Here is a 19052-nt window from a genome sequence, read left to right as displayed (position 1 = left end):
CCTTTAAAGTTATACTGTTGACCCGCTCCCTTTCTTCTCCTAGATAACTGTAAGAAACTCGGTCTGGTGTTCGATGACGTGGTGGGCATTGTGGAGATAATCAATAGTAGGGATGTCAAAGTTCAGGTAACTTGATACTTGGCTCCTTCCTTTAGTCCCTGAGGAATTAATTGAAAGAGACACAGCCGACCCACAGATGTTGCTGTGGTGGGAATCTGACTCTACAGAGTCTGTAAGCTGAGCTGCTTTGGATGTGGCAGGAAGAGTTGGCCCTTATCATGAGCTCTTTCCAGTACCCATTCTCACCCGCCCCTAGTATCCAGTATCTTGTACACCTGTGAGTTTTTCATGTAATCCCGTGAAACAGTGAAAGCTTTTCCCACAGCTAACTTGTTCTGCTGGCTGCTGGGACTCAATGCTCTTGGTTTCCCCTGCAGGTAATGGGTAAAGTGCCAACCATTTCCATCAACAAAACAGATGGCTGCCACGTTTACCTGAGCAAGAATTCACTGGATTGTGAGATAGTCAGTGCCAAATCTTCTGAGATGAATGTCCTCATTCCTACAGAAGGCGATGACTTTGTAAGTTCCTTATCTCTTTAGTAGTATGGTCTGAAATCAGAAGGGACTGAAGACTTGCGTTGGAGAAGTCTTCCAGCGCAGCTGATGGACACTCTGCACCAAGTGGGTGCAGCCCAGCAGTGCACACCTCAGGCACAGACACATGAGGTAGTCCCACGAAGTAGACCCCCAAAGGAGGGTGGTTTCTGCCTTTCTTAGGCAGAGGAGATGCTCAGGGTAGTCAAAAAGGAATGGGATTGAATCACAGCACCCTATTGAGCTGGTGCCATGAAGCCATACACATTCCCATCTACGCCTCGTAGGTTTAACAGTCTGCAAGGTCACTGATCAGTGAACAGTAAGAAACAGGCTCAAACCTACATCTGTCTAGCTTTGGAGCCTTTGTTCTCGTTCCTACACTGCGCTGCTGCTTCACTGTCAGCGGTGGGGGAGGTGGTCTAGAAGATGTGGCGCTGCTAGTGCGCTGCCAGTTCCATGGCCTTGCTTTCTCAGGTGGATTCAGCTTCTCTCTCATTACATCCTACTTGCTCTCAGAGTTTAGTGCGAGCAAGCATTGGGAGAAAGTTAAGATTTAATTAACCCCAGGGTATTGCCTAGCTTGGGTTTAAACCTGTTGTTTCTTTATTTGCAGAATGAGTTCCCAGTCCCCGAGCAGTTCAAGACCATATGGAATGGGCGGAAGTTGGTCACCACAGTGACAGAAATTGCTGGATAAGCGAAGTGCCACTGGGTTCTTTGCCCTCTCCCTCACACCGTGGGATAAATCTGTATCAAGACGGTTCTTTTTTAGATTTCCTCTACCTTTCTGCTCTTAAACTGCTTCTCTGCTTTGAGAAGCACAGCTACCTGCCTTCACTGAAATATACCTCAGGCTGAGATTTGGGGTGGGATAGCAGGTCTTTGATCTTCTGCAGGAAGGTGCAGCTTTTCCGTATCAGCTCAACCATACAGCCAGTCCATTCTTCAGGAACTGCACATCAGGACAGGTGTGTTTTAGCTTTCAGCCTTTGGGGTTATTTGGGGAAGGATAAAGCAGTCCCCAGGAATTAACAGATCACAATGTTCACACAAGTTAATCTTTTTCTAACAATGAGCGTGAAGGTAGCAGAAGCTGGTGTGATCCTAGTTGGTTCTTCTAACTTAAACTAATTTTCACTATTGACAAGTGAGGCAAGGGTTTGTACGGGACCAAAGGCTGAAGCTTGGCCATCTAGCATTCCAAGCAAAATGATTTCCTGTAAGCATTCCTTTTCTTCTGCATTCCATCCTGCATCTGCCTGAACCTGAGATAGTAGGTTGTCCTGTGTTAGCTGCTGTGGTGGTGCCCTGCACCCAGGCCAGCTAAAGGAGTCTTGGACCCTTCCTCTCTCTCGGGCCCCTGCCCAGCACCTTCCTACAGAGATGACTTAAAAAGAGAGAAAAAAAAAGGAAAACCACACCATTCCCAGGAATCTGGCTTCCCTTCCTCCTTCCATGCTGGGTGCCCATCATCCGTCTTCATTGCTTCCTTGCCCTGTCATGCTCAACAGCTTTTGGCTTCTGTCAGGGCACCTGAACAGAGGACTAAAATCTCCATTGCAGGCTGGTTTTAGGTCTTGTGTAAAAATCTTGCACAGCATTGCTAATGTAAATTTCAGTTTTTCCTCTAGGACAAACACTTTACCAAAATATGCAACTTTTTTTGGTGGGAAGAGAGATTGTCCTGTGATTTCTACCCATTTCCTGAGGCCTGCGGAAATGAACCTTTATGTACTTAAAGTTATACAGAAAATAGAATAAAATTAATACCAAACTTGCTTAGTATTTATGTATGATATTTGCTGTACAGAGATGTAAGGACTTCGAAAAGAAAAATGACACCAAGGATAAGAAACTACTCTTTATTTTAAACAACTTCATAAAATTATTTTCACACGTCCCCACTTCTTGCCTTTCATCCTCTTAGTTGAAAAGTCTTGAGAGAGGTGAAAGAAAAATCACAGAGGGTAAACTTTGCAGCACTAACAAAGTGCTTCCCTCAAGTATAGCTACCCACTTCCGTAAACTGGCATTCCGCAGAACAATCTTCCAAAAAGTGTTGCTAGGTTTTCATGGGATAAGGGGTTGGGGGTTAAGATGTCCATGCTCAAATAGCGTGGGAAACGGTAGATTAAGGTTAGTTTTCTTTACTGTAACAGGAATTTTCAGAGTCCTTAATATTCTAAGGTGGGTTGATCTTCAAGAGGAGAAAAGGGATATGGAATACTCTCTAAGCTTTTTGAGCACTCTTTTTTTCACAGAACACATCAGAAGCAGTTTGAAGTGTGCGGTAATCTCAAATTTTTGAGATGGAAGTTAGAAAGCCTGATCTCTTCGCATTTTTCCTCCCATTCTTTGCTAATGCCAGCAATAAAGTGACTCTAGAATCCACACCACTAGTCATATTTAGAAAGGGCAGGTTCATCAAGGATGGAATGGAAAGAACTAACTACCTCCTCCTATTTTTCTTTAAACCTCCCCCACCCCATCTAAGTTAAGCAATATGTACACTTCCTCCCTTAAGCAATCCAATTGGGTGCTAGTTCCCTCCTTTTGTGACAGAGCAACAAATTCATCACTACCTGAGGAGACAAAAAAAAGTGCTACCAAGGGAAGATGGTGGACTGCCCGAATTTGTCTAATAATAGCTAAGATACCACAGAAAGCAACACAAAGAGGAGGACAGCCTCAAGAAATTATGTGGACACATCATCCAAGCAATACTTCTTCTCCAAACACTGGTCAAATCTCCACCAGCACAACTGAGAAAGCATTTATGTGAATACCTTAGGTCTGGGTACTGGCCTCTTGGCTTGAGATGTGGCTACATTTTCCTGAGGAAGGCATCTGCCTTAGACTCTATCTCATTGGTTTAGTTTGTTTAGTCTCTTCCGGGCCTGGGCACAGTTCTGCCACTGACCTGCAGCAAACTCCTGATTCCTAAAACACTGACCACATCAAAGGGTTGTAAAACAATCTCCGTGGTTATTAGCTAATTAAACTTGCATTCAACACCATATGCTGATAGGATGAGGCAAAGGATAAGATTCCTATCTTGGATCTTTCCAAGCAGGGCATGTTAGACGGTGACAAGAGAAGGATTAGTTTCTAGCTGGATCTGAGCTCAGGCTTGGGCATGGAGGGAACTGGTTTGGAAGTGTGAGGGGTTCCCTGAGCTCTGGTGCAAACTACAAGGGTTTCACTCAAGGAAGGGTATGATGTGGGCATAAAACCATGCTTCAGACAGTTGAAGATGGTCCCCTTCGAGAGCCAGGAACACCAGCTGTCCTGCATTGTCCATTGCCTTTAGCCCCAGGCGGTCCTGCGGAGAGAAAGGCCATAATTAATCAAGAGGCTTAATGAAAAGCTTCACAGTGAAATCGTAAAGAAAGTTAACTTGAGATATATTCTCAAAATGCAGTCTTTTTTCTTTTGAGTATTAAAATTTAGGTGCATTGTTGAAAATGCCAAAAAGGATACTTGCCTCCAGTTCTTTTCCTAAGCATTAAAAATGTATGTGCAATTGAGGTTATTCTTCTATACAGTTTTATATTCTGCTTTCTGAAAAGTTTCCCAAAGCTTCTGGAGGACCAACTATGAGTGGGCAGGCCATGGACAAAACTGCCTCAAAATGTCAAGTTAAGTGGGACTGAGCTAAAGACAAGAGAACATTAGCTAGATAACTTACAACAGATCCAACCCTTAGATAACAAAACTCAGACACTTTCATATCCTGTAGCTGAACATGTCATGACCCACAGCTGGGGTGCTGAAGAACAAGTATGGGTGGGAAGATGAGCAGTTATGATGGTGCCAGAATGTTGCTTCTGCTGTAGCTACCATCAGTTTGAGTTTCATGACAAGTTCTTAGTTGTAATATCCAAAACTCTTAACAGATCCTAGCTTCCTTTTACCTCACCCAAGATGGGGCACCAGATGCAGGAGAAAAGCCAAGAGATGACAATTGGTCTCTGAAATTACTTGGAGGAATCTGAATAGAAAGAAGGCAAGTGGTTCAGATGTAACACTTCTGCATTTTTGGGAGAGTATCTCCCAAGATAAAAGCCTTAAGAGTACGGAAGGCCTCAGAACTGGAGGTGGTGAAATGCTGCCACCTGTGCTTGAGAAACAGGACCTACTGCTGAACAAAATTCACAGCTCTGTTCCTCAGTCTCCTGCAGGAGGAGCTCCCCATGTCAGTGCCTGATTTAAAACAGGACTTGCGCATCTGTTGTTTTAAAGTAACAGCCCTCTATGTTTCTGTCACGCGTGGGGGCTTCTTGGATTTGTAGTGGACTACACCTCAGCAAAGGAAGCTGGTTCTAAACCTTGTTATCAGAAGGAAGGAGTCAGAGATGATGTGTCCCTTGTACATGCCTGAAAACATGACGTACAGGTCCTTCAACCTTCAGGATGTAGGCTTCGGTAAACCAATGCCTCGTAAGCTAGTGCAACAGTCAACAGCCTAACAAGCCTCGTCCACATCAGACACGAGTCAGACGCTTCTTGAGCACCTGCTGTGCTGGGGTGTACAAGACAAGGTCTGTCACCAAAGCACCTAGCAGCTTCCGGAAGCAGGAGCTGAAAAGGACTGCGCCTCTCTTCCCCAGTTACCTGTGTGTACAGGGTGCTCTCCTGTAAGGGAATGGTTTCCTTGGCTTGGCCACTTCTGTAAAATCCAAACCACTGCAGGAGAGAAGGAAGAAATGAGGTCAGATCAGACACATGGTGCATACTGCCAAACTGGTTTAAGACTGGCTAGTAGCTAAGACTACCAACAAACTGAACACCCTAACACTGCGGCAAGGAGGGAAAACAGCGTGTCTTGAGTCATCTCTTCTTAAGGGTGGGTCCTGAGGTATGAGTTAATCATTCCAAAGAGCTTTCCAACTCCCCAGAATTGCTGCTTCCTACAATTATTGAGCACCTACTCTGTGAAAATCCTTGTGCTGAAGTCTAAATATTCAAAGATGAATATGTATACAGTCCCTGTTTGCAAGAAGCTCTAGTCCAATGCACAGAAACAACTGTTCAGCATGGGGGTCAGCAAACTTCCATAAAGACCAAATACAAAATATTTTAGGCTTCAAGGGCCACGTGGCTGCAGCTACTAAATGCTGCCATTGTAATGCAAAAGCTGCCACGGGCAATATTTCTGGAATGAATACAGCTGCATTCTAATGAAACCTTATTTATAGACACGGACATTTGAATTTCATGTAATTTTCACATCATCAAATATTCTTTTGACTTTTTTCTACCATTTACAAATATAAAAACCATTTTTAGTTTGTGGGCCATACCAATGCATGTGGCAGGCTGGATCTGGCCCACAGGCGTAGTTTGCGAGTCCCTGGTGCTCTGACACAGTGTGATGAATGCTGATAGAACAGAGGCTGATGATTCTTTAAAAGAGGGAGCAAAGGCAATTCCCTGGCGGTGCAGTGGTTAGCACGCTGCGCTTCCACTGCAGGGGGCGTGGGTTCGATCCCTAGTCTGAGAACTAAGATCACGCGTGCTGTGCGGCGCGACCAAAAAAAAAAAAGCAGGTGGGCGGTAGCAAATTCTGCTTGGAAGAGGGGTGGCATCCTGGATGGAGGAAGTGACATTTGAGATTGGCTTTGACAGCTGAATAGAAGCTTGTCAGGCGGAGAAGCCCACAGAAGGGCGTTTTAGAGACTGAAAAGCATGAACAAAGGAACACAGACACACAAAAGAAAAAGCACATGCCAGGCCCGGGGCATTTCAAGTAATACAGTATGGCTTGATGAGAGAGGATATGAAGTGGTCATGCGGTTAAGATTAAGTTGGAAAGACAGGTCAAAGACAGGTCAAGGCACCTTGAATGTGAACCTCAGGAATTTATAGACTTTGGACTCGTAGTTCTGAACCTTTTTTGGATCACGGATCTCTGAAAATCTGATAAAAATTATAGACCCTTCCTCAGAGGGTGCAACTACAGTTGACCCTTGAACAACATGGGTTTGAACTGCTCCGGTCCACTTATACGTGGATTTTTTTCCAATACTGTGGATGCTGAGGGCCGACTATAAGTTATATGTAGATTTTTGCCTGTGCAAAGGGTCAGCGTCCCTAACCCCCACGTTTTTCAAGGGTCAACTAAGTTTGCACACAATTTGGGGCGGTTGGGGGGCTACAACCCTCAGTGTCCCATTTATAGACCTCAGAACCCCTGCTCTACACAAAGGTGGGTGAAAGGGACTGACAGTTTTTCCCAGCAGGCAGCTGTGGGCTTTTATTCGTTTGTTTGTTTCTTGTCTTTTTTTAGTTTCGCCGCACTCGGTCTTTGTTGCGGCGCGTGGGCTCTTCATTGCGGGCTTCTCTCTAGTTGCAGTGTGCAGGTTTCTCTAGTTGTGGCATGTGGGCTCCAGGGCACATGGGCTCAGTAGTTGCGGTGTGCAGGCTTCTCTCTAGTTGCGGTGCGCGGGTTTAGTTGCCCTGCGGAGTGTGGGATCTTAGTTCCCCGACCAGGGATCAAACCTGTGTCCCTTGCATCGGAAGGCGGATTCTTAACCACTGGACCACCAGGGAAGTCATGCAGCTGTGTTTTAATGCCATTTACTCTGATGGTCTCCTGGCATGTTGTAGCCTAAGCAGCATCTCACCTCAGAATCCACGGGGTCCACAATGGAATCGTTGAGGAATTTCACCATCACAAACTTCTTCAGGGCCATCAGGTTTTTCTTGTAGGACTCATTGACACCCTGGAGAAAAGGCGAACAGTAAGTACCTCAGGGACACCACCATCGGGTTATAGCTGGGGAATTAAAACCTTTCAGTGCTCTGGTCTCCCTGACCCTGGGCCACCATGTTTCTTCTCCATGGTATGGGCTGCTTTTCTAGCTTCCTTCCCAGAATATACCAGGTACAGCCTTTTCTTACCATCCTATCTGACTGACAATGCTCCCACCAACCATGGCATACTGGTGCCACCATGAATCCGTCACTGCACTCCAAAGGCCCCCATCACATAGGTTCAAGGCTTCTAGCCAAAGAAAGCCAAGGCAAAATAAGAAACTACAAACTCTGAGTGGTTCTGCTATACTATTCTATTCCCACCGACCCCCTTCAAATTCTGTTTTTGTTTGTTTTAAACCTCCGGATAAGCCCAATATAAATTGAGCCATCTAGTTTACCAGAATCTCCCAAAGCATGCTCATCTTTGGGACACACTCAGTCCCCTCTGCAGTCTCTCTTCTAAGTAAATTACTCTTCTGAGAAAATATGACCCAAAAAGGATCCACTAGAAAGGCTTCCCTCAGTAAGGCAGCAGCTGAAGTTCCATGTAAGCCAGCCAACACCTACTGAGCTCACCCTGCTGCTTCAACACTGGGAAAGAGGAAGAACCTACAGGAAGAAAGCCACATGAATTTCAGCCTCCCTAAAAGGAACTGAATCTCATAAGCACCGCCTCCCAAAAAACAGAACTTCTTGTTTCCTGGGATATTCTGCCTGGGATATTCTGAGTAAACGGTCACTGCTAATCTGTTTATAATGCCCCAAACAGGAAAATGAATGCACATCTATGGTAGCCTGGGTTGGGTGCTTACTCTCTCCTGATTAATATCTGCCAAGAAGATGCTGTGGTTGCGGTATATGTCCTCCTTTATGGGGTCGTGCCAGTATTCTGCTTGCACCAGGCTGTGGGAGGAAAAGAAAGAAAGGTGACCAAGCTGCACTTCGGTCAGCACTCCCGGGGCATGCCCCTGTGCACAGGCCACCAAGAGACTTCAAAGGGACAAAGGACCAGAGCCTTCTGCTCCCCCTGCCTGATCCATTTTTTCTTAGCATCTCCTATGCTCCTTCTCGTCGTTGAGATCCCAGCTTAAATATCTTTTCTTCAAAGACCGTTCTGTCCAAAGTAGGCACCTCCTCCATTACTGTCCATTGCTGCCCCGTTTCTTTCTGCCACGGGCTTAGCGCTGTTATCTAGTGCATCTGTTTACTTGGAGACCCCTTTTCCCCAAGTAAACAGAGTATGTTACCCTAATTGTCTTATTCTCCACTGTATCTGCAAGACTTACAATGGGGCCTGGCGAACAGTAATAGTTCAGTACTTGATTAAATTATGAACAAAGTATTTTAAGTGCGACTAAAACTTAGAGACAACACAACCACTGCAATACTTATAAATAAAGGAAAGAGAAAGCTAAAGTTGAATAAATATTTTCAACACAGCACCACTAGTGGTACCAGCCCAACCCTGCCTACTAACTAGGAGCTGAGCACTGCACTGAGAGCTTCACACTCCATTGGTCTAATCCTCACAGCAACCCTTCCGGAAAGCACTATTAGCCTCGTGCTGGAGGTGAGAAGTAGGCTCAAGGACATCCAAGGCCACACAGCTGGACAGTGTAGCACTGAGCCTCTCCAACAACCCCCTAGAGAGAGAATATGGAAGGCCATGTCTTTTATTTTCCCTTCACATTTGATTGCTACTTCCAGGTTCAGTAGAGAATTCTACGTTGGAAATCATTTTTTCTCAGAAGCCAAAGGTACTGCACCACTGCCTTCTAGCTAGTAGTTTTGCTGTCAGGGAGTCAGTGTGCGGCCTCACGGGGCTCTGCCCTTTACCCCCAGTGTTCTGACACTTCACGGGAATATACCTGGATGTGGGTCTTTTTTCACCCCTGACTATTTGGTGAGCCCTTTCGATGTGGAAACTCATGTCCCATAGTTCTGAGAAGTGTTCTCATATTACTTCTTTGATAATTCCAATCCACTCTTTCCTCTGTTCTCTTTTTGAAACTCCGATCAGGCAGGTATTAAACTTCTTGAACGGCTTCTCTAATTTTACCCGTTCCCCTCTTTTTTCTACCTCATTGAGATTTTGTTCTAATTTCCAAGAAATGTCCTCAACTTTATATTCCCATACCGCTAACAGATTTTTGTTCTGGTTATCTTATTTTTAACTTCCAGGATCTCTTTCTCTCGGATGACTGGTTTTACTTGCATTCTCTTCTAGCATCATGGATGATCTCTTATCTCTGAAGATAATAATACAGGCTTTTTTTTTTTTTCTTAAGGTTTTCTTCAGCTCCTTGAATTGCCATCTGTTTCTTCCAAGTTCCTTTTTACTTTTTGCTTGTTTTGGTCTTTCATTTTGGAAGCTTTCCCCAGATGTCTGACTGGGGGTCCTTGGGTCACTGTTCATATTTAAAGAAGCTGACTGAAAGTTCTTCATGCAAGAACAGAGCTTATCTACTGGTGGCTTGACTACGTGGTAGTCAGGAGGAGTCCTAACTTCTTGAAGGATTCCAAAACATGAACCTATAGGTCTTTTCTCTGGGACCAATCAGTTTTTTCAAAGAGGGATCCGTCAAACTTCTGCCTAGCAGGTAATAAGCCTGGCTGCTATCATTCTAGGAGCAGAATGGGACGGGGTGGGTTTTCAATATGGTGTCTTACCACTGTCAGGTGCTTGTTATCTCGACGTCTGGTACTACTTTTTTTTTTTTAATTAATTTTTTTTGTTTTGTGGCCATGTGACACGGCATGCGGGGTCTTAGTTCTCTGACCAGGGATCAAACCCATGCCCCCTGCAGTGGAAGCATGGAGTCCTAACCACTGGACGGCCAGGGAATTCCCCTGGTACTTCTTTTTTTATTTTTTTTTTTGTGGTACGCGGGCCTCTCCCGTTGCGGAGCACAGGCTCCGGACGCGCAGGCTCAGTGTCCATGGCTCACGGGCCCAGCCGCTCCGCGGCATGTGGGATCTTCCTGGACCGGGACACGAACCCGTGTCCCCTGCATCGGCAGGCGGACTCTCAACCACTGCGCCACCAGGGAAGCTCCCCTGGTACTTCTTTAGTCAAACTGCTCCAGAAAATAAATTTGGCTTCTCTTGTCAGGGTGGAGGAAGAGCAGTCACTTGGACGTGCATTTCAGGGAACTAAGGAGTTTGATCATTGTTTATATAGATTTTCAACAAAAAGCCCCATGCACTTACTCTACCTTCCAAGGTATCTTAGGCATCTAATTCCTGAGTCTTTCTGGGACTGTAAAAAGTGAAGCTGGTTCCTTCTTGTCAGTGTATCCCTCCACAGACATAAAGGTTTCAGAATTTTCTGCTCTACTAAAACAGTTATCACTCATTAATTTGCTTTCTGTCTTTAAAAAAAAATGTTGACGTCTTTTATTATCTCTTCTCTCCTCTCCTGTTCTCTTTGCCCTTGTGGGTTTATCACTTTTTATTCTTTTGCTACCAGTTTATTAAAGGTTAAGAAGGAAGTGAAGATAAACACATCCATGTACCACTTTTAATCAGTACTTAGGTGTCACTGTCCCCCCACCCCCCAGCTGACTGCTCCTCTACAGTCAATAATAATCCCAATTGTGTTTGGTTCACCAAAGAAGGAAACACAAAGAAAGAAAAGGGTGGATTCTTTCTGAGGCATCTGGGCAATAGTTAGAAGAATAAAGAGTAAAGAATAAAGAACAATGTAGCTTAAACAGATCATACATACCCATGAGAACAGAGAATATTGGGACATAAATAACCAAGCTGTGACTAGACAAACCAGGGAAGGGGTAAAACTTAGCAGTGGTTTGAGTTGCCTGAGTGGGTAGGAGGTCGAGATATAAAGTCTCTTAGTTTCCTTCACTGACCATCAGGTGGCACTGTTGACCCAAGACAGCCTTGTGGCTACACGTGTAGCCAGCCAATGGGTAGGAAAGGAAAAGAGAGCTAGCTGCAGGTCTTTTCTACAGGCCAGTCATTCACAAGGCTGTACCTTGGACAGGCCTTCAAGGAAGTGTTGTATTGAAAAGCTGCTATCAAACAAGAATCATACACTTGGAAGACCCATAGGATAGATACCAAAACCATACTAGTTGATCCCAAATCTCAGTTATCACCCAGAATACTCCAGACCTACTGAATTCAAATTTCTAGGGATGGAGCCCTGGAATTCATTTTTAATGAATTTCCCAGGGGGTCTGATGTATAATTTAAGTTTGGAAACAACTGAAGGAGAACACACTCTGAAAGTGATTTTGTATATTTTTAAGTACCCAAACACAGGTAGCTAAGGACATTGACGTAGGAAGCTAACCCCTCATTGCTGACAACAGAAAGAATCTGTCCTCCAAATATTAACAGCAATTCCTTGGGCTTACTACTTTCTAAAGGCTTTTTTGGTTTTATTTTTACAGATGAAAATGTACTGTTGTGGGGACTTCCCTAGTGGTCCAGCGGTTAAGACTCTGCACTTCCACTGCTGGGGACCAGGGTTCAATCCCTGGTTGGGGAACTAAGATCCCACACGCCTCGTGGCATGGCCGAAAAGTAAAAAAAAAAAAAAAAAAAAAAAAAGTTTTTGTAATTACAGTCTTCTTTTATAGAAAAAATGTCTTCCTCTCCTTTAAATTAATAGAGCAGTTTTAGGTTTACAATAAAATGAAGCAGGTAGTATAGACATATTTACAATAAATATCTCATTTGAAAATCACTAGCAACTACTCCTAGAATCACGGTTAGCATGAAAGTCAGCATGATATTTTCATTAGTGACTGTTCTGTATCCTTTTCAGCTAACCATACATACCGTTCTTGTATAGCTTTGTTGTAAGCTCCAGCATTCAGTGTTTTTCTGATCAAGTCACAGATGTGAGAGCTCTCTCCTGGGCACCGAGGGAGTCCAAAAACACCTATAGTAGTAGAAGACAAACATCCATGCCTTCAGTAGTCATGTACTGAATACCTACTATGTGCAGGGCATTGCAAGAAACAAAACCAGAACTAGACCCTGATCTTGTTCATTTATTCCTCAAGAAAATAGTGTTTTGAGAATTAATACTATAACCAGCTTCCTCCTGGTGTTCCCACACTCTTTTCTGCCTCAGGACCTTTGCATCTGCTTCTCTCTGGAGTATGTACTTCTCTTACTGCTTCAATGGCTGGCCTCATTCTCATCTCTTGGGTCTTGGTTTAGAGAAGTCATACCTGAGTGCCCTAACTCAAGCAGTGCCCAACCCCAGTTCCTTCCCCTCCCCCAATTATACTTGCATCCTCATCATCCTCATTAATAACATTTTGGGGGATACCAGACATACCAGTTCTAAGCATATATTGGCAATAATTAATTTAATCCTCATAACCACCCTGCAGAGTAGAATCATTTGCACCATATTACAGATAGGAAACTTTTTTTTCTTTTTTTAAGGAAACTTTCAAACAGAGAGGTTAGATACCTTGTCCAAGGTTAGACAGTAAGTGATGGAGGCAGGATATGAACACAGGCAGTTTGGCTCCAGAGCCCACACCTTTCACCAATACAGCCACCATTCTTCCTATTGTCCTATTTTTCTTTCTTTATCATAGTTACCATTATCTGTATTTATTTTGTTTACCTATTTCATGTCTATTCTCCCCCCCCCACTAGAATGGAAGTTCCATGAAGGCAGAAACCTTGTCTGTCTTTTTTCTAGGTTTTTAATAAATATTTGTAGAATCAATGAATGAACGATAAAGCTGTTCCTACCAACTTGCATTTAAATAATACGTGTTCTTTAAAAAAGTATTTTCCTACCTATTATTTCATTTCATCCTCTGAAAAATTCCCACAAGATGGGCAGGGTCTTATTTTAGTTTCCCTCATCTGTGAAACAGACCTACGATACCAAATTACTTGCCCATCAGTAACCGTTAATTGGGTGAAGCCAGTTTCCTGATTATAAGGAGAATCCGTCTGTTCCTACACCCTACCAGCTAACAGCTATATCCATCAGAACAGAGATAACGTTCTATCCCAAAGACACATCTTCCCCCAAAAGTAAATAATTCTGTCTAAATAGCAAGCCTGTTGTTCTTTGAAAGATTTAATCTCTACTGTTAATTATAAAATTAACAAAAAGCCTAGACACTATTCTTTGCCTAAGTCTAAATTCAGTAGGACATCACCCATGTCAGAAAACAGGAAAGGCTATTGGGGGACTTCCCTGCAGGCACGGTGGTTAAGAATCCTCCTGCCAGCGCAGGGGACACGGGTTCGAGTCCTGGTCCGGGAGGACCCCACATGCCGTGGAGCAACTAAGCCTGTGCGCCACAACTACGGAGCCTGCGCTCTACAGCCTGCGAGCCACAACTACTGAGCCCACGTGCCACAACTACTGAGACAGCATGCCGCAACTACTGAAGCCCACGCGCCTAGAGCCCGTGTTCCGCAACAAGAGAAGCCACCACAATGAGGAGCCTTCGCACTGCAACAAAGAGTAGCCCTGCTCGCCGCAACTAGAGAAAAGCCCACACACAGCAACGAAGACCCAATGCAGCCAAAAACAAACAAACAAATATATAAATTTTTTAAAGAAAAGAAAAAGGAAAGGTTGTTGGACTTTCCTAACTCCTAAACCACCACCTGTTACATGGCTGCAACCACCTCACCTCCATGAAATCATGTCTATTAAATTAGAGAGAAGTAGGTGGTAACCTAATGATTCACCTGTGTTCCAGGCCTCTGGAATCCGATTTCATCATCTCTCCTGGCTAATTTACTATAAATTAGAAAAGCAGGATTTTTGCAAGGATGGCTGACTTCTTGTACAAATAGAGCTGCTAGAATTTTTTAGGCAAAGGGGACAAAGTTACCTTGATGTTGTCCCCCAACTGATATGAGATTGATCATAGGAGGTGATGGGCATCTCTGAGCCACTGCCCTCCTGGAGAAAAAAAAGGATTATCAGTTCCAACTGTCAGATGGAAATGTATCATCAACAATTAACTTCCCAGGGCTTCCCTGGTGGCGCAATGGTTGAGAATCTGCCTGCTAATGCAGGGGACACGGGTTCGAGCCCTGGTCTGGGAGGATCCCACATGCCGCGGAGCAACTAGGCCCGTGAGCCACAACTACTGAGCCTGCGTGTCTGGAGCCTGTGCTCCGCAACAAGAGAGGCCGCGATAGTGAGAGGCCCGCACACCGCGATGAAGAGTGGCCCCCGCTTGCCACAACTAGAGAAAGCCCTCGCACAGAAACGAAGACCCAACATGGCAAAAATAAAGTAATTAATTAATAAACTCCTACCTGCAACATCTTCAAAAAAAAAAAAGAAAACCACAGCTTTTCCCCTTTAAAAAAAAAAACAAAAAACAATTAACTTCCCAGATTAAGCTACTTAATCCTCTGTGGCTCCCCAAAGCCACAAAGTTTCAGGACTTTCCTCTGATACCGCCAAACAAATCTTTATTCCTTCACAGAAAATAAGTTAAGCTCCATAGAACTTCTTCCATGGGGATATTTTAGAAGAGTTTCCCTTCCAAAATAGGTGAAGATTCCAAAAGAAATGAATGGGTAGATCTATCTGAATCAAAGGGAAAAATAATCAGTTCCATGTAAGTGATATAACAAAAAGGGACTTACAGAAATTGGCCTCCCTGGGAGAATCCCATAGCATTGTAGCCTTGCTGCAATTCAGGATCCTTAGCAAGAATCTGACACACCGTTGTTACTTGGGAGTTGACGTTCAAAAAGAAGCTGTTCTCCACATCCTAAAAGAAGAGCCACGAGAAGTGAAAGGATGCGGCTGAAAACTCTCACTGGCACCTTCTCTAAGAGCAAACTTGTTTAGGTTGGTACCCTCACAGAAGCCACTCAAGAACTAAAGTATCACTGTATGATCTGCTGCTAAAAATACAAGGTTAAGCATCTTAATCGTGTATTCTATGAAATCAGTCAGCAAACCTTCAAAGGAACAGAGCCGTGAGGGGCCTCACCTCTACCAGGGTCTTCCCAATCTCTAAAGACAAGACGTAAATTCCAGGTATTTTCTTCTCGACCATTTTCTTAACAGCGCCCATGCTTAAGGGATTACAACAGCTGTCTCCTAGAAAACAAAGGCAATCGTGGAAACTCATGAGTAAAAAAAAAAGTATTTTTTTAAAAAAACTTCTGTGCTTTAAAGGCATTAATGAAAATGTGAAAAGACAACATACAGAATGGGAGAAAATACTTGCAAAACATATACTTGATAAGGGTTTAATACATGGAATATACAAAGAACTCTACAACTCCACAACAAGAAGACAATCTAATTAAAATGGGAAAAGGACATGAACAGACATCTCTCCAAAGAAGATACACAAATGGCCAACAAGCACATGAAAATATGTTCAACATCAGTGGTCATTAAGGAAATGCAAATCAAAATCACAATGAGATACCACTGCACAACTACTAGGATGGCTTTAATTTTTTTTTAATTAATTCATTTAAAAATGGAAAATAACAAGTGTTGGCAAAGATAGGGAGAAATAGGAACCCTTTACATTGCTGGTGGAAATGTAATATGGTGCAGCCACCATGAAAACAATTTGATGGTTCCTCAAAAATTTAAACATACAATGACCATATGACACACCAATTTCACTTCTGGATACATACCCAAGAGATGTGAAAACGTATGTCCCTACAGAGGTTTGTAGAAGACTAAAGCAGCATTATTTGTAATAGCTAAAAGGTGGAAAACACCCAAATGCCCATCAGTGGATGACTGGATAAACAATTGTGGTACATATATACAATAAAATATTATTCCACCATAAAAAGGAACAAAATATTGACACATGCTACAATGTGGATGAACCTCGAAAACATTATTATAAGTGAAATAAGCCAGAGACAGAAGGTAACATATTGTATAATTCCTTTTATATGATACATCCAGAATAGGCAAATCCATTGAAACAGAAAGCAGACTGAACATTTCCTGGGGATGATGGGAAGTGGGGGATGAAGAGTGATTCCTTAATGGGTACAGGTATTTTCTGGGGTGATGAAAAAGTTTTGAAACTAGAGAGAAGTGGTGATTGCACAACGTGAATACACTAAATGTCACTGAATTGTATACTTTAACATGGTTAATTGCATGTTATATGAATTTCACCTCAGCAACAACAAAAAGAGAGAACAACATGTTTTGCTCAGCTCATGTTCATCAGGTAATAACAAACTTCAAAAGCCCACACAATATAATGGGGACACCAAATTCACAACTGAAAATAAGCAGGGGTGCAGATTCCCTTATCATCTAGAACATTTGGGGTTAATAGACTCAAAAACACTTTGGAATCTGATTTCTCTTTAGGGCCAGGACTACAGTAAGACAAGTAAAGCGCCTAGGACACAAAATTTAAGGAGGTGCTAACTCTTGCGTTCATGTAAGTGCTGGCCTTGAACTTACATTTTGCTTTTTTTTTTCCTGTTTCAAGGAACCAGAACTAAGAATAGGAAGCAAAGTGGCCGCTGAGTGGGAGAACTGGGCTGAGATCATTTTCCATTTTGAATTTAATCATCCCATTTTCAACCTGAGAATAAGCTTAAGAATTTGTTTTTAAAGAAGGAAAAGGCCTCAAGCATCTTTGATTTCTTGCACTAAACTATAATTGTGGGTTACTTAACTGCCTCCCATACAGAGTGACTGTGCTCTGGGAGGGCACGGAGCTCCCCTGTTCTCCTTTAACTCCACTGTAGTAGCCCCAGGCCCTGGCACAGAGCCTTGAAAGAACTGTCTCTATTTACTGACTCTAATTCCACTCTGAACATTTTTCTTTAAGCCATTTCAAAAAGGCTCTCACTCTCACCACTCCGCTAAAAGTGCTTTTGTCAAGGTCATTAGTGATCTTCCTATTCCTAAATCCAATAACCAATTCTCAGCCCTCATCTTATTTGACCTGTCATCAACATCTCACAGTTTTTTACTCCCTTCCTCTTGAAACATTTTCATGTGGCTTCCAGGACTTTGCCCTCTCCTGACTCTACCACCTCCCTAGTCGTTCCATCACTGTCTCCTTTGCTAATTCCTCCCCATCTCCTCAACCTCCAGACCTGACTTTAGACCTCTTCCCTCCTCTGTGTACACTCACTCCCTAGGTGATCTCGCCCAGTTCCATGGCTTTAAATACCAGCCATATGCCAAAGGCTCCCAACTTTAATCTCCAGCCTGTATCTGTCTTGGACTCCACACTCCAAATGCCTCTACATCTCCTGGATGTGTAACAAACAACTCAAATTTAGTAAGTCCAAAAGCAGACTCTTGGTTTTCATCCCAAATTTGCTCACCCTACAGGCTTCCCCATTTTGGTAAAATGACAACGTCATCCTTCTCACTGTCCAGGCCAAAACCCGTGGAATCATCCTTGACTCCTTTCTCATCCCACATCTAACCTGTTATCAAATCCCGTTGGTTCCATCTTCAAACTATATCCAAACTTTGACCACTTCTCAACATCTCCTCTATTACTAAACTGTTTCAAGTCACCATCACCTCTTGTTTAGATTACTGCAAAAGCTTCCTAACTTTTCTCCTTGCAAAGGTCCATGACCCCCTACAATCTATTCTCAATATAGCAACTAGAGTGCTTTTAAAGTGCAAATCAGATCATGTCACTCATCTGCTCAAAACCCACGAGAACTTCCCATCTCATTCTAGCCAAAGTTCCTACAGTAGCCTTAGTAGGCCCAACGACATCAGCAGGCCACCCCCATCCCCCTCCCATCCCTGAACTAAACACCTATTTTCTTCCAGCTACAATGACCTGAATGCTGTTCCTTGAACATACCACCATACCTGACATACTTCTGCCTCATGGCCTTTGCATCTGCTGTTCCTTCCACCAGATATTCACACAGCATCTTCCCTCATCGACTTCAGGTCTTTGCTCAGGTGTCACTTTCTCAGTGAATCCTTTCCTGACCTTGCTCTATAAAACTGCAAGCCCCCACTTGCAGTCCCTATCCCCCCCTCTGCTTTATTTTTCTCCATTGCACATATCACCATTTGACATATTATATTACATTATATTATTATATTATATTATAGTCTGTCTCTCCCACTGGAAAGTTCTAAAAGAGCAAAGAACTTAGTCTATTTCGTTCACTACTGTATCCTCAGCATCCAGTAGGTATTCAATAACTATGTGTCAAATGAACTACTGGTGCCTAACGAATCTCTTCAATGTGTGAATGAACGAAAGGACGGATGCCCCGGTCATGAGCCACAGCCCAGCCTTCCCCGAGCAAGTGTCTGATGCTGCACCCGGACGCCACTGCCATGGGGATTAAACCAGGACACCACGTAAAACCCTACCGCAGTGCACAGCACTCTGTGAGCGCTCACCAAAAGACAGCTCCTTCCGCATCTCCCTTTCCAATGCAGAGTAACCCCCAAATCCTAAACCGTGGGGACTGCCGGGCGCTGTGTGACCACGGTCCTCGCCCTCCACACTTGCACTTTGCAGAAGCGAACACAGGTTTGGAGAGGTAAAGAGTCGCCAAAACCTTTTGACTCTCTTCTCACTCCCTCCTTCACTTACCCATCCCATGCCAGATCACCAGAGGCAGCGGGGCCGGCGGGTCAAGATGCCCCAGCGCCAGGGAAGCGCAGGACCCCGGCAGGAAAGCGAGAGCCAAGAGCCACAAGGAGCTGGACGACGCCATCTT

General features: G+C 43.8%; 2 protein-coding genes across 7 annotated transcripts in view; one reads left to right on the top strand and one right to left on the bottom strand.

Moving 5' to 3' along the window:
* CAP1 (cyclase associated actin cytoskeleton regulatory protein 1) overlaps positions 1 to 2380 on the top strand; it is a 25352-nt gene extending 22972 nt beyond the window's left edge. For 5 of the 6 annotated variants that reach the window (XM_029227882.1, XM_029227885.1, XM_029227888.1 and 2 more), the window contains exons 11-13: positions 44 to 126; positions 438 to 581; positions 1213 to 2378. In XM_029227882.1, coding sequence (XP_029083715.1) covers positions 44 to 126; positions 438 to 581; positions 1213 to 1296 — 311 coding nt within the window. In that variant the 3' untranslated portion in view covers positions 1297 to 2378. Of the gene's footprint in view, positions 1 to 43; positions 127 to 437; positions 582 to 1212 lie in introns of all 6 variants that reach the window. The other variant, XM_029227883.1, reaches the window with a different exon arrangement.
* On the bottom strand, positions 1835 to 19052 carry PPT1 (palmitoyl-protein thioesterase 1). Its single transcript, XM_029227889.1, has 9 exons — positions 18926 to 19052; positions 15329 to 15438; positions 14976 to 15103; positions 14207 to 14277; positions 12165 to 12267; positions 8171 to 8261; positions 7226 to 7324; positions 5214 to 5285; positions 1835 to 3921 (listed from the first exon to the last, which is right to left on the bottom strand). The coding sequence occupies exons 1-9, from the start codon at positions 19047 to 19049 to the stop codon at positions 3799 to 3801; spliced, it is 921 nt and encodes a 306-aa protein (XP_029083722.1). The 5' UTR covers positions 19050 to 19052; the 3' UTR covers positions 1835 to 3798.

The sequence above is a fragment of the Monodon monoceros genome, unplaced genomic scaffold, assembly GCF_005190385.1.
Source record: "Monodon monoceros isolate NGI ecotype Baffin Bay Population unplaced genomic scaffold, NGI_Narwhal_1 Super_Scaffold_18, whole genome shotgun sequence".
NCBI lineage: Eukaryota > Metazoa > Chordata > Mammalia > Artiodactyla > Monodontidae > Monodon > Monodon monoceros.
This window is presented reverse-complemented; position numbering and strand designations above follow the sequence as displayed.

Coding starts and splice junctions, on each gene's coding strand:
- PPT1 (XM_029227889.1), bottom strand. CDS start 19,049: ATGGCGTCGTCCAGCTCCTTGTGGCTCTTGGCTCTCGCTTTCCTGCCG. Junction 8,262..12,164: donor AACAAAGCTATACAAGAACG/GTATGTATGGTT, acceptor TTCCTCCCACAG/CCTGGTGCAAGCAGAATACT. Junction 7,325..8,170: donor CAGATATTAATCAGGAGAGA/GTAAGCACCCAA, acceptor CCTTTTCTCCAG/GGTGTCAATGAGTCCTACAA.